The 23,941-nt window shown below is 37.0% G+C and overlaps 1 protein-coding gene across 1 annotated transcript in view; it reads left to right on the top strand.

Moving 5' to 3' along the window:
- The window catches only part of LOC101124651 (maestro heat-like repeat-containing protein family member 9), a 62,909-nt gene that overhangs the window by 545 nt on the left and 38,423 nt on the right, over positions 1-23,941 (top strand). Inside the window, exons 2-5 of the mRNA XM_004027885.4 lie at positions 9,133-9,194; positions 11,140-11,186; positions 22,009-22,088; positions 23,022-23,157. Of these exons, the coding sequence (XP_004027934.2) occupies positions 9,170-9,194; positions 11,140-11,186; positions 22,009-22,088; positions 23,022-23,157 (288 nt within the window). The 5' untranslated portion in view covers positions 9,133-9,169. The remainder of the gene's footprint in view (positions 1-9,132; positions 9,195-11,139; positions 11,187-22,008; positions 22,089-23,021; positions 23,158-23,941) is intronic.

Here is a 23,941-nt window from a genome sequence, read left to right as displayed (position 1 = left end):
GCCCTCATCCAGAAATCTTGCCAAAGTTGGCAATTGGAAGAATTTGTCTTTATTCATTAATCTCCTAACTTCATGCCTTACTAGTAAGGATTCTCTTATTAGTAAGGATGAGAGAAACCACAACTATATAGATAAATATATTTATTATAAGGTATTGGTTTACACAATAATAGAAGCTAGGAAGTCCTGGATTCTGCTTTCTGCAAGACAGAGACCCAGGAGATCCAATGGTGCAGTTTGAAGGCCTGAGAGCAAGAGAGTTGATGATAAAAATTCCAGCCTGGTTCTGAGGATCTGAGAACCAGAGCACCGAGGGCAGCAGATTTGTGTCCCAAGTCAAGTAGTCAGGCAAAGAGAAAACTAAGCATTCTTCTGCCTTCTTGTTTTATTCAGGCCCTCAATGGATTGGAAGATGTTGACCCACATTAGGGAGTGTCATCTCCTATCATCAGAACACCAATTTAAATGCTAATCTCTTCTGGAAATACCCTCACAGACATACCCCAAAATAATGTTTACCAGATATCTGGGCATCCTATGGCTCACTCAGTTTGACACGTAATATTAACTAACCATAATGAGTTCCCACATTGAAAATTTGGCACCCATATACATATCCTTAAGCCATAGTTAATCTCCAAATAAAGTCAATAAGAAGTTCATAATTCCATTTAACATGTTGAAATGTAGTGGGATTGATAAGGAATCAGAGAGACCGATGGGGTTGAGAAAGATATTTATTATTTAGGTACACCGGCCCAGTTGGATTAACCTCCAAAGGACTGAGCCCTGAACAAAGAGCTATCTTTTAATCATTTCGTGGGGTGGGGGAGATCTGTGTAGGGGGAAGCATATTACAGAAGTGAGAAACAAAGACAGTTATTCAATTAATTGAAACATGCATTACATCATTTCTTACTTTTCAAGGAAAAACATGTTTTACGACTTCAGTTTATCTGTCTAGTGACCTTGCAGCTGCACAGCTAGAGAAACAGGGTCTTCACAATGCCTGGGAAAGGACGAGAGATAAGGCTCACTAGCCACAGAAAAACAGGCAGTTAATTTTAAAGGACTCCAGCTCTTTCTCTTTCTCTGGGGAATTGGGTTTTCTTACATACAACTGAGTTTCTGCTTACACATTCTTTAATTTCTTTTAATTCCTGTTCCAACATATGTCCTGCATACAACTGAAAATGCACTAAACCCTTCTCAGAGGAGGAGATAAAGTCCTTCAGTGATGTTTACTCTCTTCCTTGATGTCCTGTAACTTAAACACTATGATGTAACATTAGCAATACTTAAATACTAGAATATGAAGTCATTGCATTTTGTATTATGTGATAAGAGAATAAGAAAAGAAAAAATATTTGGTATCTAATATATACACAAAGAAATGTATTCAGAACAAAATTAAAAGGAAATACTCATAATTATTACAGTCTTCATTTCCGCACTGATCACAGCATCATAATCAGTATTTTTAACTCCCTTTTTCTACTACACATTCTGTAGTTTCTTTGCTTTCAGTAAGCACCTCAGCTGCTTGTGGTTCTTTACCTGTTAAAGTGATCCATAAAGGTCTGGGTCACTAGTAGTCCTACCTGCATTGGGTGGTTGTAGTTTTCCATTGATCTTAATCACAGGACACAGTAATACTAAGAGACACACTAAGGGATCTTTTGTATTGCAGACATACTCTTCCTTGCCTCCATTATGGAATAGTAGCCCAAGTTCTCTTTGGTAGTGTGGATCAGTCAGTCCAACCAGCACCATAACTCCCTTCTTAGCCTGTTGACTCAGAAGCACAAGGAGACCAAGGTGGCCAGGTGGCAGTCTTAACTTCCAGTTCAATGGAATTATTGTCGTGTCCCCTGATGGAAGAATTCTTCCCTCCAGAACTGAGATCTCTAAGCCAGCAGAGCATAATGTCACAAGAAAAGGAAACTAGTGGGACACTAAGGATAATAGTGAGTGGTGCAACTCCTATTTTCACCCCTTGATCCCTAGACCCAGGAATCCTGGTTATAGGAGAAATAGCACTACAAATTGAACATATTCAGAGCATATTCAGTTTTCCGGAGAACCTTGCCCCAGCCCTTCCAGGTATTGACATCTAGCTGGTGATGTAACTGAGTCTTCAAAAGGTCATTCCACCATTCCATCAAACAAATGGCTTTAGGATGGTGGGGAACATGGTAAGACTAGTGAATTCCATGAGCATAAGCCGATTGCCCCACTTCTTTGGCTGTGAAGTGAGTTCCTTGATCAGAAGCAATGCTGTGTGGAATAACATGATGGTGGATAAGGCATTCTGTAAGTCCACAAATGGCAGTTTTGGAAGAAGCATTGCATACTCAGAAGGCAAATCCATATCCAGGGTAAGTGTCTATTTCAGTAAGGACGAAATGCTTCCTCTTCTATGATGGAAGCAGTCCAGTGTAATCAACCTGCCACCAGGTAGCTGGCTGATCACTCTGGGCCACATCAAGGACTCAGTGTTTTTCTCTGCTACTGGCATATTGGCCACTCGGTAGTGGCCATAGCTAGGTTGTCCTTGACAAATAAAAGTCCATGTTGCTGGACCCATACATAACTTACATCCCTGATACTATGGCTACTTTGCTCATGAGCCTATTGGGTGATGACACTAGTGGCTGAAGAAATAGCCTAATTGGTATCTACAGAATGGGTCATCCTATCTACTTGATTATTAAATAATCCTCAGCTGAGATTGCCCTTTGGTGAATATTTACAGGGAACACAAATATCTTCAAACTTTTTGCTAATTCTGAGATGTCTATCCACACATCTCTTCCTCAAATTTCTTCATCAATTTTCCAATCATGTTCCTTCCAAGTTTCTGACCATCTAGAAAAATCACTGGGCACAGCCCATGAATCAGTATATAATCACACATCTGGCTATTTCTCCTTCCAATCAAAGTAAAAAATCAGATTCAGTGCTCGAAGTTCTGCCTACAGGGAGGATTGCACTGCTTGGGGTTTTGCCCACTGGGAGTATTTCTCTTGACCATTGTCCTTCAGAGATGTCCCAAAAGGGGGCTATAGGGATACAGTCATCCACTTTCAAGTTGTGCCTGTATATCATGTAAAACCAACTGTAAACCAGGCTGTTTTCTTCCTCTGTCAATTGATCATAGGGAACTCCCCATGAAGCCACAGTTGCAGGCTAATAAAGAGAAGGCAATGTAGCAGGAGGAAGGATCATTGGCTTTTGGCCACTTCTTTATGTAATTTACTTGTGCCTTCAAGACCTGCTCAGGCCTGATCACACATATATATCACTTCCATTTGATGACGGAGTACTGCCTTGCACATCCAACTTTATGGCTTGGTGGGTTGGATAACACCCAGTTCATGATAAGCAGCTCAGATCACATGGTAACTTGGTGCCACGTGGTCAAGCATTCAGTCTCTACTAAGGCCTAGTAGCATGTCAAGGGCTGTTTCTCAAAAGAAGACTAACTATCTGCAGAGGAGAGTAAGGCTTTGCTCCAAAATCCTGGGGGCTTGCACTTCAATTCACTGCCAAAAGCTCAAAAGAGCATCATTATCTGCCACTGATGCATCAAGCACAATTGGATCTGCTGCATCCTATTGTCCAAGTACCAGAGCAGACTGTACAGCAGCCTGGACCTGTTTCAGTCTTCTTCTACTATGGGCTCCATTCAAATTAGCAGCTTTTTAGGTCACTTGGTGAATGTGCTGGAGTAACACACCCAAATGAGAAATATGTTGACTAAAATCTGTAGAGGCCCATTGGGCATTCTGCTTCTCTTTTGGCTTTAGGAGGTACCAGATGCAACAAGTTACCTTTAACCTTAGAAGTGATATCTCAACATGCTCCACACTACTGGACCCCTAGAAATTTCACTGAGATAGAAGGCCTCTGAATTTTTGTCAGATTTATTTCCCACCCTCTGGCACACAGGTGTCCTGCCAATAAGTTTAGATATTGCTACTTCTTGTTCAGAAGATCCAATAAGCATAGTGTCGCCAATATAATGAACCAGTGTAATGTTTGTGGATGGGGAAGTGATTAAGACTCCTGAAAACTAAATTATGACATAGAGCTGGAGAGTTGACATGCCCCTGTGGTAGAACAGTGAAGGTGTATTGCTGGTCTTGCCAGCTGAACACAAACTGCTTCATGTACACCTTACTGAAAGGGACAGAGAAAAAAAGTATTTGCCAGATTAATAGCTGCATACCAGGTACCAGAGAATATGTCAATTTGCTCAAGCAATGAAATCACACCTGGAACAGCAACTGCATTTAGAGTTACCACCTGGTTAAGTTTACGGTAATCCACTGTCATTCTCCAAGATCTATCTTCTTCACAGTCCAAATAGATAATTTAAATGGGGATGTGGTACAAATGACAATCCCTGATTCATTTAAGTCATTGATGATGGCACTAATCTCTGCAATCCCTCCAGGAATGCAGTATTGCTTCCAGCTTACTATGTTCCTAGGTAGAGGCAGTTCTTGTGGCTTCCACTTGGCTTTTCTCGCCATAATATCCCCCATTCCACAGCTCCGGCAACCAGTATGCGGATTCCACTAGCTACTCAGCTTGTCTATTCCAATTATGCATTCCAGAACTGAGGAAATAACCTCAGTTATAACAAATAACTCTGTAATAACCAAGGATGGATTGGGGACACACCGGACCCACTGTTAGAAGGACCTGAGCTACACTCCATTGATCTCCTGACCTCCCTAGTTCCCTATTCTGACTGGATGGCCAGAATGACATTTTGGGTCTCCTGGAATTATTGTCAGTTCAGAACCATTTTCTAGTACTCCCCAGAAGGTCTGATTATTTCCTTTCCCCAAGGCACACTTACCCTGGAAAAGGCCATAGGTCCCTTTGTGGCAGACTGGGAGAAAGATTCACAGTATAAATTTTGGTAGTATACTAACGTCCTTCTTCAAAAGGGCCCAGCCTCCCTTTCACTCAAGGAATTCTGGGTTTATAAGCCAGCTTAAACCTGGGAAATGATTGAGGGATCATGACTCAATTTTTTATTTAGGTTATATTTTTGTTCACTTGACCTAGAACTTTTATGCTTATACAAATCAAATAAGAATTTAATAGGCCTCCTGTCTGTTTAACTTCTAGGAACACCATGATCAACTAGCCAATACCATAGGTTCAAAAGAGTCAGACTATTTTGACTGCTGCTTTGACTTTTTGTTGCTCATTAAGGCAACTGCACTTATCTTTCCATTGGCTGTTGAGCTTGCCCCTTTGCCCCTGCCACCCTGAAATCCAATTATCCTCATCACATTTACATTTCCCTATTCAGTGGCTGCAGTTTCCACCATAGTAGGGTCTGATCTACAGAAAAGAGCAAGCACAGAGCTCCTCAAGGATGCTGGGACTTCCCTCACAAATTGCTTGCTGTAGTGGCAAAAGGTGTGTCTTCTGGACACTCCCAGCGTGAGGGACTAGGTCTTAAATGACAAATTCACTCTAACATTCCAATCTCCCTAAGCTTTTGAATCCCTTTTCTACATTAAGCTATACAGGTCTGGCATTTCTAACTTTCTCCTCATTGGCCACTTTTTGGTCCATGTTTTAGCCAATCAACCAAACAAGTAGTTAGAGCCATTTCCAACTCCCTGAGCTGCACCATTAAATGCAGAATCTCTGCTTAGTGAGCCCATATCAATAAATTTGGCCTAATTCAACTTTTCGTTTCTTCCACCATTATTCTACAGCTTTAATATCCATTTCTACACAGGTTCCCTGGATTTCTGCTTGTAGAAATAAGAAAACTCAAGTCATTCTTTTGGAGTGTAGCACATTTCCTCATGGGTCACACTTTCTACCTTGACTTTAGGGGCCTTCTGCAACCTGAGTCTAGTTACGGGTCTAGAAGCAAAGAAGAGTGGTGGGGTTGAGTCCCTAAGAAGACTCAGCATTATCTTGCTTGGCAACTGCCTCAGGGAAGGCAATTACAGTTTCCTCTGGCAATGTAGAGTAGACACACACACCCCCTCAGAGAATACCGATAATTTTATCAAGGGAAAATTTTAGATTTGTCCTAAAATTTCTTTCTGTATGTCTTTAATCCTGTGAAAAATTTTAAGAAACTTTTGCTAAAGCAAAGTCTTTGATAGGGTAGGCCAGTAACATACATTTACTAAAATATGGGATATTCTAAAACAGCAAGGAAAGCACTCCAGTTATGGAGTAACAGCTGAATTGTATGGAAATATGACATGCCTGGAATAGGACTTTTGTTCACATGTTTGGACCCAGAGATACCTCCCTGGATAGGTGACTGATACTTTTCCTGGGTGATAGGGATGTGAGGAAAGCAAGGTGAGTAGCTTAGACAGAAAAAGGGGAATGGAATGCATGCACTAAGGAAACTTTCTTTGGTTCTGGTTTTGAACCAAAGATAAGCTGGTGAAGCTGAATTAAACAAGAAATCACACAAACAAGCTGCTGTTGCTTGCAGGTGGGCCAGGGTAAAGGAGGCCAATTCTGCAGTAGCTCTAATGCTGCCAGGAGGGTAAAATAGTTGGGGAAAAGTAAAGCCAAAAGAGCAAATTTACATATACTATGCTGGATCAAGAGGAAAATTCCTCCAGGTGAAAGTCCTGAAAATATTTGATTCGGAAGTAGCCCATCTTATTCTAATAAGCAACAATTTTAAAAGAATCAATACAGGATCTAAACAAATATTTTACAAGAAAAAAGTAGAAAATTTAAAAAATCAATGACAATTAAAAACTGGAAAAATATCAAACAGCAGATGAAAAACTTTTTTAATTTAATGGAGTGATTTTATCTATAAAATGTGATTTCAAAGTAGATATATAAGAATTTAGGAAAGAAATAGTGCAGCTCAGGAAAAAAATGGAGTGTTAAAAAAACTCCAAAAGCAATGCTGGAAACAGTGCAAAGAAAATGAATATTGCTAAAAATGTGCTAAAGAGAATTAAGGACCAAACTGAGGTAAGCTAGAAAGACTTTAGAAATGAGATAAAATATAAGCATAACTGATATCACTAAAGAAGAGAACCAAAATAACAGAAAAGAAGAAAATATATAAATAAATTTTAACAAAATGTGCCATGAACATATAGATTCAAAAGCAGACTATGTCCCTAGAAAAATTAAGTCAATCAGTGATGAGCTCCTTACTTGTAAAGTTACTTAATTTCAAAAATAAACAAGGAATCCTTTGGAAATCCAGAGAGGGAGAAAAAGGTTCATTTGATCTATATAGGAGAAAAAAAAAAAGGAGCTAACCTTAGCCTTTTCCACAACAATGCTAGATGACAATGGAACAATGTCTGTAAAATCCTTATGAAAACATTATAGCTCAGGAGTATTACATGCAGCCAAACTTTAACTCAGTGTAACAGTTTTAATGTGAAAAAAAATCAAGGAATGTGATTCTCATGAGATTCTCTTAAATAAAGTCAAAGAAAATGAACTTTAGCTCAACAAGAAATGAATGGGGAAAGTCTGGCAGTATGCACAGAATCTGTTTACATGAAGGGCTAAGACATAAAGGAAGTAGGATTATTGTTACAGAACTGAATGTAAATATTATACGTCTTGAAAGTATAAAAATAATATCGCTAATAATAATTATAATAAAAATAAAAGATAAGGGGAAAGTTAATAAATACATTGATTTCATTTTTAAAGCCTAGGGGTTATTAAACAAGCAATATAAACACAAATGCATAAAGATTTCACTAATAAATCAACTAAAATTGTATGAGGAGTGACAGAGAAGAGAAAATAGAAATGAACTAATTTCATCTTTGCTCATAGTTGGGAATCAACAGGTTCTGTCTAAAGTTTTGAGGAATAAATATAAGAAGTTATTGTAACCCTAAACATCATCACAACAGGAATATAAACCTTTCGTATTAAAGAAACACACAAAAACACCACATCACACACATACAAAGTAAGGAGAAAAACATCAAATAATAAAATATTTAAAGGTAACAACAACAACAAAAGCACATACAAAATACAGTGACAAAATCTGTTATGTAATAAACGACAATGGATTGAACTTATGTACAAAGAAAGAAATATGGTTAAATCACTAGTAAAGTCCAGCAATATGTTACATACTCGAGGTACTTATAAAACAAAGTATCTCGAAAAGGTTGCAACTAAAAAGACGGAAAAAAGGAATACCAAAAAAGTGTAAACAACCACTAAGTAGGTGTTGGGATCATAATTCAGACAAACTTGAATTTCAGGCTTTAAAATAAGCTTTGAGGCAGTAAAGGTGATTTTTTAAATGCATCACATTATGAAAAAGTTCATAATCCATTATGATGATACAATAATTATGAAAATCTATGAGGTAAGAAGAATTTTAAGACAGCTCCCAATATTCCTGTCCCCTAGTATCCACGTCTTATATCAATCCCTCCACTTGAAGCTGAAATATTTAGGAAGGAAGGGTACGGGATGAAGATCTGAATATGATGTATGATGGGAAATCATTCTCATGATTGTGTTATATAACGTGGAAGAAGGAACTGTACAGCTATAATTAAGGTTACTAACCAGTTATCTTTGAGTTAAAAGGAAGAGTATTTGAGTGGCCTGCCGTAATCACACGAGTCTTTTAAGTCTGGGTCTGGAGGTTGGAGACAGAAGTCAGAGATTGGTAGTGTGAGATGGCCTCTGGAACAGGTCATATGGCAAGAAACCGCAGACGGCTTCTAGATGCTGAGTACTGTCCTCAGCCGCAGCCAGCAAAGTAATAGGTTCTTCAATCTGACAGCCTCAAACAATTGAATTTTGCCAACAATCTAATTGACCTTGAAAGAGAACTCTGAGCCTCAAATGAGATAGCACTCCAAGTTGACATCTTGAGTCCAGCTGTGTGAGACCCTGAGCAGACTACAGCTTAACTGAGACTGAACCTTCTGACCTACAGACACTGAAATAACAACATATTTTTAAGCCTTTAAATTTGTGATAAATTGATGCATAGCTATAGAAAATTAACACAATCCACATACTGTATATCATAGTACCATCCATATTGATAGAGCAAAACAAAACTGTAGGAAAGTTTCTGGTTTATGTACTAATACGTGATATTTTTTGCAGCATTACTAGTAGAAGACTTTAATACACCTCTGTCAGCATGTTGACAAGGAATCCAAAAACAAGTAAGGCTTTAGGACATAATAGAGATGGAAGAAGGTATTTTTGTGTATATGTGCGTGTATGAGTGACAGATGACAGACAGAAACCTATACATCATTCTGTAACCATGATAGCAAAGAATGTACCTTTTTTCCCTAATGCCCGTAGAATGTTCACAAAAGTAACCATATATTAGGCTAGAAATTTCTGTATAAATTCCAGAAAGTAGAAATAGAAGACATATTCTCTGATTACAATGCAAAAAACTAGAAACTAGTGATGAATTCATGAAACAAGCGAAAAACAACCTACCACTTGTCCAATAAACTTTCTGTTTTAAACAATTCTTGAGTCAAAGAGGAAATTAATAGGAAATTACAAAGTATTGATAATGCTACATATCAAACCCTATAGTATACAGCCAAAGGGGTCACAGAGAAAAATTTATAGTCTTTAGTACTTAGAAAACTAAACCAGAAAAAAATAAGAATAATGAAATCAAGTATTGAAAGCAAGAAGTTATAAAAATAAAACAAAACAAATCTAAGGAATGCAGAAATAAAGTGACCCATATAAAGATGAAGTTGAATATTTGAATTCAGGAAAAGAAAAATAGTAGGACTAATAAATAAATTCAAAATCTTGTATTTTTTTCATGATGAGACAGGCAGGTATTCACTCTGTAATATTTTTTCCTCAAACCTATATTCCCAGTCTAATTATATGAAAAAAAAATCAGATAAATCCAAATAGAGGTACATTTTACAAAATACCTAACCAGTGCTCTTCAAAACTGTCAAGGTCATAAACAAGGAAAGACTGCTAAACTGTTAGAGATCAGAGCAAACTGAGGAGACACGCTGACTAAATGCAACGTGGAATCCTGGACTGGATCCCAGAACAAGAAAAGGATATTAGTGGAAAAATAGGTGAAATCCAAATAAAGTCTGAATTTTAGTTAATGTAATTGTAATAATGTTAATTTCTTAGTTTTGAAAAATGTGCCATGATTATGTAAGATGTTAGTTAACATTAGAGGGAACTGGTTGAAGGATACATGAGAATTTACTGTCTTTGCAACTTTCCTATAGGTCTGAAATAAAAAGTTATTTTTTTAAAAAAAGAATCAAAGAAGATCTAGAAAATCTAAATATACCAATTAAAATAGAAGACATAAAATAATTATCAAAGGGCTACCTCCTCCAAGCAAGCAAAGGAAAACATAACAAGTTCTAAAAATTTCATAAGGCAATTTTACCAATCATTTCAGTAACTGATAACTCCACTTCTAATTAAATTATTTTGATAACACTAAAAAATTTAAAAGCCCCTTATACTTTTTCCTAAGAGTTATAATTCAAACAAAATTATATTTTCCTTTCCAGTTTTAATATATGCATTTATTTCTATTTTTAAATAATATTTGATGGTACTTCCAGAAATGGTAAATGATGGTGGTAGTAATGATAATCTTTGTTTTATTCTTTACCTTAATAAGAACGCTTCTATTTATTTTCTAATTACACTTGGTACTGACTTTTTTATCTATCACATTAAGACATGAACTACATAGCCATTTTATTTAAAAATGTTATCAAGTTTATATTTAAAATCTTATAAATTTGGAACTCAAAAATTATTGTGTAGAATTTCTTCTTTAGCAATTAATGTTGAGAATTGTATTATAGATTCTCTTTTATTGAACCATCCTCTATGTAATAAATACTACTTGGGTATAGTCTTTTATTCTTTTAATGTGCTGCCATAGCCTGCCTACTAATCTTTTTGTTAAGTGTTGTCCAGTAATACTCACAGTAAATTTGTCTATAGTTTCAGTGTGTGTGTGCATGTCCTTGTTGGGCTTTGACATCAAGGTCATAGTAGCTTCAGGTTTGGAAATAAGGCCCCATTAAGATGATAGGAGTCTATGTTTATTCCTTTTTAACTAATCTCCTTCTTTCTGGCTAGAGAGTAGTCTCCAGATTCTGCAAGACAGTGTGAAACGGCACCACATGGTAAGTGATATTCTATAAGGATATCAATGTAACTGAATTCTCTTGGAAAAAATAACTTTTTACTGTTTCCATTACAAGGATGTTACAAGTAATGTTTAAAATACATGTGTTGGGGGAGAAAGGGGAAAAAAAGGCAATTTGGTTAAAAATTGTTTTTACCTGTATGTCCCTGCAGCGTCATTTCTTCATTCTCTCATGTTCTTGAAAATGAGCTTCAGTACTAATTTAAAAGGATGAAACTTTTTACCCATCCTACTACTTATCCCACCCATCCTCCATCAACTGACTGGTCTCTAGGATAGTCTCCTCACTCACATTTTCCCTTCCATCATCACTGTGGAAACCCTTCCCGTCAAAGTGAAGCCCTTCTACCTAGTCTCTGATTGAATGATATTATTTCCTTATTTGAGAGCCATTCTAGTTTGTGTCTTTCCTTTTCCATTTATCTTATTTTCTAGGACTTTTGAAGATTTCTTGTCTTTGATCTCTTGAGAGCAGAGATTGTGATTATTCATCTTTGTGTTCTCTGCAGTGTGTAGCACAGTATTGTCTTAGTGGATATTCATCCAGTCATTTTTCAAAATTGTTTTAAAATTCTGAACCTCTAATAGACCCTACCATCGTTTTAATCCACATCCAAATTAACACAGAAGAAACAGGGGAGGGCTACCATAAGAAAATATGTAATCTTCTACCTTTACAAAAGAAATGCTTCAGCGTGGATATTAAAACCTTTATAGACTTCGTTCATAATCCATAGGTCGAAGTCGCTGATAATTAAAGCAAAACATTGATAACATTTGGTGGACAAATTGATTTTTCCAGCCAGGACATGAGGAGAGTTGTTAATAAAACCATATTCTATTAAACAGGGTCATTTAATCCTTTCCCATTTGTATAGTCCATAGAGTCAGAAAGATGCAGTTTAGAATTACACTCACTCAATCACTCATTCATTTATTCAACAAATATTTATTGAGAATCTGCTATGCATTAAATATTATGCTATCTTTTTGAGAAACAAAGTAGAATAAAACTCAAACACTAGCCCCAAATTGCTTATAGTCCAATGGGAGAGATTTAAAAAAATTCAGTAGTTAGAAACTGTTATAAGTTATGAAGAAGTTACAATATTCAGGAAATGATAGAAGTATATTTGGAGGGACATTCAAATATGACTTTGGGCCAGAGAAGATTTGAGCTGGACTTTGAAAGATGAGTAGAATGCCTAGATGAAAGTGAAGTACATTCCAAGAAGAGGAAACAGCACCTGTAAAGGTGTGGAGAAAGAAAAAGCAACATACGTTTGTAGAATTATAGATTTTAGCTATGGTTACCCAGGAAGCAGATTCTAAAATAACACTGGATGTGCTCTTTGGATCAATACTTGGGGATTAGTAGTAGAGGCAAAGTGAAGGAAGCAGGATTAGGTACAAGGAGGTGTTGAACTGCAATGCACTTGCAAGATAGGTCTCAGCTACTTCTGCAGGGCACTCTGGAACTGGAATGACCTTTCAAAGTTGACCCTCTTTGAGGCAAGGAGGTTTGGTCTTTATTTCCCCATGTCAACTAGTCATTAGATGTAGGTTGCTCCCAGATAGGGGATGTGATCTTAGGTAGGAAGGCTCTTTGGCTAAGGGAAGTCTCAAGAATACTTATCTAAAAGCTCTCAGCTGCCAACACTTCCACAAGTTGTGGAAAGAGTATTTCAGTACTGAAATGGAGAGAGGCAGTCTAAACAACACCCTGCAGCATCCATCTAAGACAAAAGGTGTATCTAGAATGAAGACTAGTCAAGAGGAAATGATAGGAGTTGTGGATGGAGAGGTACGCACAGACTTAGTCATAAAAGTTCCTTTCCGCTTTGCTAAAAAGTTCAAAACCTTGGTGACTTACTTAATCAGGAGAGTGGTGTTGCTCCAACAAAATTATAGATGATGAAATACAAAGATACTCCTTATAAGTAATAACAGACATCTGAGTTGAAGTGTATAATTGAGGGCGGATGGCTGTTGGGAACTCCTGCACCTGGGTCAAGTGGGCTGGTGTTTCAAAATTTAAAAACAAAAAACCAAAACACAGCACAGTGGGGATCTTCCAGAACATGTAACTGGACCTTGAAAGTGACTCTCTCCTAGTAAATTGAGTTCTTCATCAACAGGGCTGTTGGGGGCACCACCTGCTTGCCAGAACAAATCACCAACAGGAAGGGGACAATAAATTATTTCATGGATGGACCAAAAAGGAAACATATTTCCCCCAATTCCTCAGCCACCTACAACCCCAGAGATACAAAGACAAGGAAGATGAGAAAGGGAACAGAGTACAGAGACGTGTGAGAGAGGGAAATCCCTTCCCCATTCCAATGATAGTAAAAATAGCTAAAACTTATATAGCAGCCATAACATGTCAGGCATGCTGTAAGTGCTTTAAATGAATAACTCATTTAATTCTCACAACAGCCCTTTGGGGTAAGTACTACCTTGAAAATGGGGAAACAGAGGCAGAAAGTGACCTGCTTATAGTCACATAGCTAGCAAGTGGCAGAACGAGGTTATAAATTCATAGATCCTGGCTGCAGAGTTGCTGGTCTAAGCACCAAGCTATACTGTGTTTACCCTAAAACCAAAATCCTTGCCTGCTCTGGGTATCAAGGAAGACTTTTGAACAAACAATAAAGTTGAAGATTTTAAATAAACAGGATTTAGTACTAACAATAATTATGAGACTGTATTAATAACCAAAAAAAGATGGAGAATTCATGAAATCAGACTTAGAATAGTCCATAAAGGAGACAGCCATCTATCAGGGAAAGACAGGGCAAGGGAGTTGGCAGAGAAGAGGGACAGAGCACAGTGGCAGCAGTTACAGGAAAACATAGAACCAATTCCTGTATATATACCTTAGAGGCTAAAACTGCTCACAAAAGAGTATCATTAACATTCTTATATCTGCATATTCTATTGCTAGGAGAATGCACAGGAAAGCAGTAACAACTGTAGATTCTGGGGATGGAAATTAGGGGATGGGAGCTAGAGAAGGGGAAGACTTGGAAACGTTCACTGTTTACGCTTTTGTACTGTACTGCACATGCATGTCTATTACCTTTTTACATGTTCAAACAAATAAATAAGGTATACTACTTTAAAAGTCCATTCAAAAACATGCTTCTATGAATAATCTAAGTTTATTGCTGGATCAAACTATATCTATATTTTGATATAGTCTATACTTATATTCACAATCCATCTTTTGCTCTCGTAAAGGGGCTGTCTACTATGCATGTTTGTAAATGTACCTCACCCTTAAATCCTCCATTTTGTCTTAATTTTTATTCTTTATTTTCTTTTAGCCTTTATTTTTATATCATCGAATTGGTTTTCTTTGTCTCTAAGCCACGGAAAATCCCTCTTTTTTTCCCTAGTGTGGGAGGGGGGTCCTAAGGAATAAATTGAAAGATGTCTTCCTATGTGGATTTGAAGGAATTTTAAAATAGAGATTTGCCATCAGTTAGAGATGACCACACTAAATTTTGATCTAGTTAGATGTATACACTGTTAGAGAAGTAGAGTAGTCCAAACACAATTATTGCCAATAGTGTGATAAGGAGTTTTGTCGAAAATATAAAGTGCACAGAAAATTTAGAAAGTGCAAAGAGTTATGGCATTCCAATTACAGAAACAAATTAATTAACTCCATCAGTTTGTCTCTACAGGAATAATAGGAGTTAGTGAACCAGCTCCTAAGCATGCATAGTAAAACTGTGGTTCTAAGAAAGCAAAAACTGGACTACCATTCCAGGCCTTAATTTGTTTTTCAGCAACAGAATCTACATTTCTCTTAGCTGTGGAAAAGGTCAACTTCAGAAACCCAATTATATTCAAAAGAATGACACAGACTTAGATTGGAAATAGGAGTTGCAAGAAGAGAGAAGGAGATAATCAAATGGCTCATTGGAAACAAAATATAAACTTGCTTGATGTAGAAACTGAGTTATTGCTAGCATTGAGGCATGTCTGGGCCACTCAAAATAAGGCAGGACTAGCAGGATGGAAAAGCCTGCAGGGAAAGACACCTCCTAGCTGAAGATTATCAAGGTGCGTGAATGTGATTCAAAGACAGTGGGCTAGTATGAGAGGTTGATCAGTGCTTCTCACTATATTAATAGCACAATCCCAGCTGCTAAGTCCTATAAAGACAGGGCTGTTTTAAAAAAGCAAAACAATGACCATCTGAAAATGATGAGAGTGAATTCAGTCACCTGTTACTTTAGCTATAAAGTGAGAGCACCTTTTGTGCAGAAGCTGGCTCTTTTGCTAATGGGTTACAGCAGCCATGGGACTGTAATCAACAAGTGGGTGAAGGATATGAACAGACACTTCTCAAAAGAAGACATTTATGCAGCCAAAAGACACATGAAAAAATGCTCATCACCACTGGCCATCAGAGAAATGCAAATCAAAACCACAATGAGATACCATCTCACACCAGTTAGAATGGCGCTCATTAAAAAGTCAGGAAACAACAGGTGCTGGAGAGCATGTGGAGAAATAGGAACACTTTTACACTGTTGGTGGGACTGTAAACTAGTTCAACCATTGTGGAAGTCAGTGTGGCGATTCCTCAGGGATCTAGAACTAGAAATACCATTTGACCCAGCCATCCCATTACTGGATATATACCCAAAGGATTATAAGTCATGCTGCTATAAAGACACATGCACACATATGTTTATTGTGGCGCTATTCACAATAGCAAAGACTTGGAACCAAACCAAATGTCCATCAATGATAGACTGGATTAAGAAAATGTGGCACATATACACCATGGAATACTATGCAGCCATAAAAAATGATGAGTTCATGTCCTTTGTGGGGACATGGATGAAGCTGGAAACCATCATTCTCAGCAAACTATCGCAAGGACAAAAAACCAAACACTGCATGTTCTCACTCATAGGTGGGAACTGAACAATGAGAACACTTGGACACAGGAAGGGGAACATCACACACTGGGGCCTGTTGTGGAGTTGGGGGAGGGGTGAGGGATAGTATTAGGAGATATACCTAATGTAAATGACAAGTTAATGGGTGCAGCACACCAACATGGCACATGTATACATATGTAACAAACCTGCACGTTGTGCACATGTACCCTAGAACTTAAAGTATAATAAAAATATATATATATATTTAAAAAAGAAGCATTAGCAACAGTATCAATGCCTTTGACAGATGGCAGAGGCAGTAGCAGCAGCAAGCAGCAGCTTTTGACTTCAACAGAGGTAGGCAATGCCAACACATCAAATTATAGCAGTGAAGGAGGTATCAGACAAATCTTTACTACAGATAGCTCAGATGTATAACACAAAATCTTTTGTAATCTATCCAATTATTTTTGGTTTTCAAAAATGTATTAGCTACTTTTAATTATTCACACTATCAGAGGAACTTTGAAATATACTTGTCAAATTCCTTCCAGAATTTCTCTTGGCATTTTGATTTGAAACACTGAATTTATAGATTAAGTTATGAATACTTCCTTAAACTATTGTCTTATCATTAGAAACATGTTTTCTTTCTACTTATTTGAATATTTAGTAAAGTTTTTTCTTCATTCAGACTTCATACAATATCTTTAGAAGTATTTTATAAATAGTATTGTTGTTGAGTGTAAAATGTATGATTTGCAAATATATTCTCTCAGTGTATGGTTTGTCTTATTTTTCTTAATGGTATCTTTTGAAGAGCAAGAGGTTTTAGTTTTGATCAAGTCCAATTTACCATTTTTTTCTCTTTTGTGGGCCACGGTTTCAGTGTTGCATCTAAAAACAAAAAAAGACTTTTCCTAACCAAAATTGGCTGTTTTCTTCTAAAGGTTTTATAGTTTTAGCTTTACATTTATATTTATGATCCATTTTGTGTAGGTGCGAGGTAAGGTATAAATTCATCTAGTTGTATTAAACATCTTTTGTCCCATTCTTATGTTTGTAACATAAAGTCTTGTAGCATTGGCCCACACAGTTTCTAACTTTCAGAGCTTAAGGAGATTTTCTTCATGAAGTGAATATATGATCAATTTCAAATGCTTTTATAGTTTTACAAAAATGGTATGCTCTTATTTTTAAAAGCCATGCAATGTAGATTAGGGAAAGAAAAGAAAGAAAAAGGAAGGAAGGAGAGAGGGAGGGGAGGGAGGGGAGGGAGAGAGAGAGAGATGAAAGAAAGAAAGAGAAAGGAAGGAAGGAAGAAAGAGAAAGAAAGAGAGAGAGAGAGAGAAAGAAAGAAACAAAGAAAGAAAGAAAGAGAGAGAAAGAAAGAAGCACCATGAAAAGAGTCATCACCAATTATTATTTCAGCCATTTCTCTAGGTCACAAGTCATTTTCTCTTAAAAAAAAAATTGAATGCATAACTTACATTGTTTTGTGGCATCCGTTATGACTGATGAAAACATGATGGTGGTCTGATTCTCTAGCCTTTGTCACCTAGATTCTTTCTGTAGAAGCCTTTATCTTTATTTTTGGTAAACTGGAATTTTATAAAAATGTCTCTAGGTATTTTTTAATTCAAATACACTGGGCACTCACACATTTCCAATCCAACTGCTCCAGCCATTTATCTCTGAAAAATTATACTACACTATTGATTGGATAATTTTTCTCTTCATGTTTTCTCCATTATTTCTTTATGAGACTCCTATTAGCTACATATTGAATTGTAAATTCTTAAGAAATTTTACTATTTGACAGCTTTGAATTTTGGGACTCTTCAATATCTGACTTTATATTTTCTGTCTCAATTCATCTATCAGAGGACACTTAGGTTGATTCCATATCTTGACTATTGTGAATATGCTGCAATGAACATGGGAGTAAAGATGTCTCTTTGATATCCTGCTTTTATTTTCTTTGGATAAATACCCATAAATAGGATTGCTGAATCATATGTAGTTCCATTTTTAATTTTTTAGAAATCTCCATACTGTTTTCCCATGTGGTTGTTTTCATGCCAATTTACATTCATGCCAAGGGTTTACATGCATCCAAGGGTGTCCTTTTTTCCATACTCTCACCAACTCTTATTATCTTTCATCTTTTTGATAATACTTATCCTAACAGGTGTGAGGTAATGTCTCACTGTGATTTTAATTTGCAATTCCTTGACAATTAATATTATTATATTAATAATATTGAGCATTTTTCACATTCCTATTCACCGTTTATATGCTTTTTTTCCCGTAAGTTATTGGGGTACAGGTGGTATTTGGTTACATGAGTAAATTCTTTAGTGGTAATTTGTGAGACTTTGGTGCACCCATCATCTGAGCAGTATACAGTGCAACATATTTATAGCCTTTATCCCTAACCCCCTCCCACTCTTTCCCCCAAGTCCCCGAAGTCCTTTGTATCATTCTTATGCCTTTGCATCCTCATAGCTTAGCTCCCACATATCACAGAGAACATACGGTGTTTGGTTTTCCATTCCTGAGTTACTTTACTTAGAATAGTAGTCTCCAGTCTCATCCAGGTCACTGCAAATGCTGTTAATTCATTTCTTTTTATGGCTGAGTAGTATTCCATTTTATATATGTGTATATACCACAGTTTCTTTATCCACTTGTTGATGGGCATTTGGGTTGGTTCCACGATTTTGCAATTGTGAATCATGCTGCTATAAACATGCTTGTGCCAGTTTCTTTTTCAAATAATGACTTCTTTTCATCTGGGTAGATACCCAGTAGTGTGAATTGCTGGATCAAATGGTAGTTCTGCTTTTAGTTCTTTAAGGAATCTCCACACTGTTTTCCATAGCAGCTGTACTACTTTACATTTCCACCAGCAGTGTAGAAATGTTCCCTGATCACCACATCCATGCCAACATCTAATGTTTTTTGATTTTTTGATTACCGTCATTCTTGCAGGAGTAAGGTGGTATTGCATTATAGTTTTGATTTGCATTTCCCTAATCATTAGTGATGTTAAACATTTTTTCATATGTGTGTTGGCCATTTGTATATCTTCTTTTGAGAATTGTCTATTCATGTCTTGGCCCACTTTTTGATAAGATTGTTTTTTTCTTGCTGATTTGTTTGAATTTGTTGTAGATTCTGCATATTAGTTCTTTGTCAGATGTATAGATTGTGAAGCTTTTCTGCCACTCTGCAGGTTGTCAGTTTACTCTGCTGACTGTTCCTTTTGCCATGCAAAAGCTCTTTAGTTTAATTAAGTCCTAGCTATTTATCTTTGTTTTTATTGCATTTGCTTTTGGGTTCTTGGTCATGAAATCTTTACCTAAGCCAATGTCTAGAAGGGTTTTTCCAATGTTATCTTGTAGAATTTTTATAGTTTCAGGTCTTAGATTTAAGTCCTTAATCCATCTTGTGTTGATTTTTGTATAAGGCAAGAGATGAGGATCCAGTTTCATTCTCCTGCATGTGGCTAGCCAATTATCCCAGCACCATTTGTTGAAAAGGGTGTCCTTTCCCCACTTTATGTTTTTGTTTGCTTTGTCAAAGATCAGTTGGCTGTAAGCATTTGGGTTTATTTCTGGATTCTCTATTCTGTTCCATTGGTCTATGTGCCTATTTTTATACCAGTACCATGCTGTTTTGGTGACTATGGCCTTATAGTACAGCTTGAAATCAGGTAATGTGATGCCTCCAGATTTGTTCTTTTTGCTTAGTCTTGCTTTGGCTATGCGGGCTCTTTTTTGGTTCCATATGAATTTTAGAATTTTTTTTCTAATTCTATGAAGAATGTTGGTGGTATTTTTATGGGGATTGCGTTGAATTTGTAGATTGCTTTTGGCAGTATGGTCATTTTCACAATGTTGATTCTACCCATCCATGAGCATGGGATGTGTTTCCTTTTGTTTGTGTCATCTATGATTTATTTCAGCAGTGTTTTGCAGTTTTTCTTGCAGAGGTCTTTTGACTACTTGGTTAGGTATATTCCTAAGTTGTTGTTGGTTTGTTTTTGTTTTTTCTTTCCTTTTTTTTTTTTTTGCAGCCATTGTAAAAGGGGTTGTGTTCTCGATTTGATTCTCCCCTTGGTCGCTGTTGGTATATAGAAGAGCTACTGATTTGTGTACATTAATCTTGTATCTGGAAACCTTGCTGAATTCTTTTATCAGCTCTAGGAGCTTTCTGGAGGAGTCTTTAGGGTTTTCAAGGTAAACGATCACATCATCAGCAAACAGTGACCGTTTGACTTCTTTACAGATTTGGATGCCCTTTATTTCTTTCTCTTGCCTGATTTCTCTGGCTAGGACTTCCAGTACTGTGTTGAAGAGGAGTGGTGAGAGTGGGCATCCTTGTCTTGTTCCAGTTCTCAGAGGGACTGCTTTTTGTATATATTCTTTGGAAAAAGTTTTATTCAGGTCTTTTGCCCATTTGTAATTGGATTATCTGCTTTTTTTTTTTTTTTTGCCATTGAATCATGAGTTTCTTATACATTTTGGATATTAACCCCTTATCTGATTTATGTTTTACAAATATTTTATCCCATTCCATAGGTTGTCTTTCTAATTTTATTAATTGTTCTCTTTGCTGTGCAGAAGCTTGTTAGTTTGATGTAGTCCCACTTGTTTAATTTTGCTTTTGTTGCCTGTGCTTTTTACGTTATATCCAAAAAATCTTCACCGAAACTAATGTAAAGAAGCTCTTTCCCTATGTTTTCTTCTAGGTGTTTTACAGTTTCACATCTTTACATTTGTCTTTAACCCATTTCAAATCAACTTTTGTATATGGTAAAAGATAAGGGTCCCATTTCACTTATTTGCTTATGGACATTCAGTTTTCCCAGCATCATTTATTGAAGAAACTGTCCTTTGCCCATTGTGAATTCTTGGCTCCCTTATCAAAGATTACTTGACCATATATTAATAGATTTATTTCTGGGCTTTTTATTTCATTCAATTTGTCTATGAGTCTGTTTTTATAGCAGTCCCTACAATTTTAATTACTTTTGTATTATAGCTTGAAATCATAACTGTAATACCTCCATGTTCTTTCTTAAGATTGTTTTGGCTATTGGAGGTCTAGTTCTCCAGTTTCCTGGAAAAAAAGAATGATAAATTCTTAGTGGAATCCCTTTAATTACCACTTTTAAAGGCTAAATTCTCATTCCATAGTGTGAGTTTAGTCATTCTTTAATAAGGCCTGACTTAAGTTGCCCTGCTGGCATTTTTGAGACAGAGTCTCTCTCTGTCGCCGAGGCTGGAGTGCAGTGGCGCCATCTCGGCTCACTGCAAGCTCTGCCTCCCGGGTTCACGCCATTCTCCTGCCTCAGTCTCCCGAGTAGCTGGGACTACAGGCGCCCGCTACCACGCCCGGCTAATTTTTTTCTATTTTTAGTAGAGACGGGGTTTCACCGTGTTAGCCAAGATGGTCTCGATCTCCTGACCTCGTGGTCCCCCCGCCTCGGCCTCCCAAAGTGCTGGGATTAGAGGCGTGAGCCACCACGCCCGGCCCTGCTGGCATTTTTATAGGTAGACTCCAGACTGTGTAGATGGGACTTAATAGTTACAGTGGTGTACAGAAGTGCATCTGGTAAAGAGCACACCTTACAAAATGCTGTCTGGAAATGCAAATTATATAAGCATAGTGGTTGACTGTAAAAGATCTCCACTTAGGCAAACATACTATTGTAGATTTAAATTACAGTTTGGTCTCAACACTTCTATGAACTCTTGAGCATGTTTTCCAGTCTGATTTGGTTCCTTTAGTCTCTGTAAAAGGAAGAAGTGCGCATGCTATTATGAGTCTCACTGCTCTGTAATCATTAATTCTTCTTTTTTTTTTTTTTTTTTAACATGGTCTTAGGCACATAAAGTTAGCAGCCTATTGGATGCATACGCAGGCCTGTTAAGTAATGAATCCATGATCCTGGCTGTGAACTCCAGGTATGATAAGCTATCATGCTCTTTTATTTCACTAATTGGATATATTTAAAATGTTATATCTTTAAAAACATGCAATTGTGAAAGATAAGGAATTACTCCAAACTTCACCATCATAATTTGGCGACTACTATTTCTTTCTTATACTCTTTCCCAGTCTTTCTGTATTGCATAGACAAGCAGATAATCTTTCTAGGTGCTGAGGCAAGCTTCATTTGCCATCAATTTGAAGATGCATCTCAATGTAAGAAATACTAAGATGTGAAAAACATATTATCATTGATTACAGAAAATGTGGCAGTAATATATTTCAACTGTTTAAAGCTTAGCATGGCTTTGTGGACTTGGCTGGGAATGTAACCACTCTTTGCCTTATTATGTTTATGGAGAAATATATTCTGATTTCTAAATAACTGTTTATAGATAATATTTACAAAGAAATTAATTCCTTTATTTTTACAACATTATTATCATTTTTAAGAGAATATTTAAGACTCATCTGCCATACAAAGCCAAAAGCTGAACCTCATTTTTGCTTATCACTAAGAAATGGCTGGGCCAGGCACGGTGGCTCACGCCTCTAATCCCAGCACTTTGGGAGGCTGAGGCGGGCAGCTCAAGAGGTCAGGAGATTGAGACCATCCTAGCTAACATGGTGAAATCCCGTCTCTACTGAAAATACAAAAAATTAGCCAGGCGTGGTGGCGGGCGCCTGTAGTCCCAGCTACTCAGGAGGCTGAGGCAGGAGAATGGTGTGAACCCGGGAGGTGGAACTTGCAGTGAGCCGAGATGGCACCACTGCACTCCAGCCTGGGTGACAGAGCGAGACTGTCTCAAAAAATAAATAAATACATAAAAAAGAAAAGAAAAAAAGGCCACTAAATTTCTATTATATTTGTTTTCTCATCATTAATAATTACTCCTTTTTCTTGTCAGCTTTGTGGATCCCTTACTGCAGTTTGAATCTCAGTTGAAGATAATAGAGTCATCCTTTGGAATGCTAGTTGTCATGCCAAGTCTTGACAAAGTAAAAGAAATGGGGAGCAGTTATGAGTACATTGAGGACATGGAGGTAAAATTTTTCTTCCTTTAATCATTATAGGATGTTATTACACATCACAACAATCCTGCAGAATGTGACTCAGCAGGTGATAATCTTTAGGGTCCTCCTCTTCACTCTTTTTAGTTATAACAGTCAGTGCACTAATCTACACCACTGGACTCCTTGTGAGTTCTACAACCCATGGGATTTTAATGGATTCTATAGGATTTGTAGGAGCAAATAGGTGAAGATATTTTTGGTTAACTGGTTTAGCAAGAATAGGGAGTTTGCTGGCAAGTGCTTCAAAGAATGGAATAGGGACACAGAAAGATGGAAGTAGAAAGAATCCTATAGTAAGATTAGCAAACATCTGTGGTCTCCATTTCTTTAGCATTGCTATACAGTGAACTTGCTCTATAAGCTAGAGAAGAAATTTGTGGCATATGGTATAAAGTGAGGTGTCAGCATAGCCACCTCTCTTTCTTCAGTTTGTGGAGAGAACCTACAACACTCAGATGCAAAACTATCAGGCTAATTGTTTCTTTTTATAAGAGCTTCTGTACAAATCTCAGAGAATTTCAGCCTCATCTGCAATTGATGCAAGGTGACTTTAATGTAGAAGCTTTCTCAGCTATGTTCCTATATCCCTAACACAGATTTGTAGGCTGCTATTTTTTCCAAATGTGCCATTCTTTTCCAGCTGGACTTCTTCCAAATATTCCTGAGTGGCTACATGAGGATACCCAGAGATACTTTTACTTTTTACTGGTGAAGACCACTCTGGTAGTTGGGAGAAGAAAAATAAGTTCTGAGT

The sequence above is a fragment of the Gorilla gorilla genome, chromosome 1 (genome assembly GCF_029281585.2).
Source record: "Gorilla gorilla gorilla isolate KB3781 chromosome 1, NHGRI_mGorGor1-v2.1_pri, whole genome shotgun sequence".
Lineage (NCBI taxonomy): Eukaryota > Metazoa > Chordata > Mammalia > Primates > Hominidae > Gorilla > Gorilla gorilla.
The sequence above is the reverse complement of the archived record's forward strand: the minus strand, read 5'-3'. Positions and strand labels throughout refer to the sequence as shown.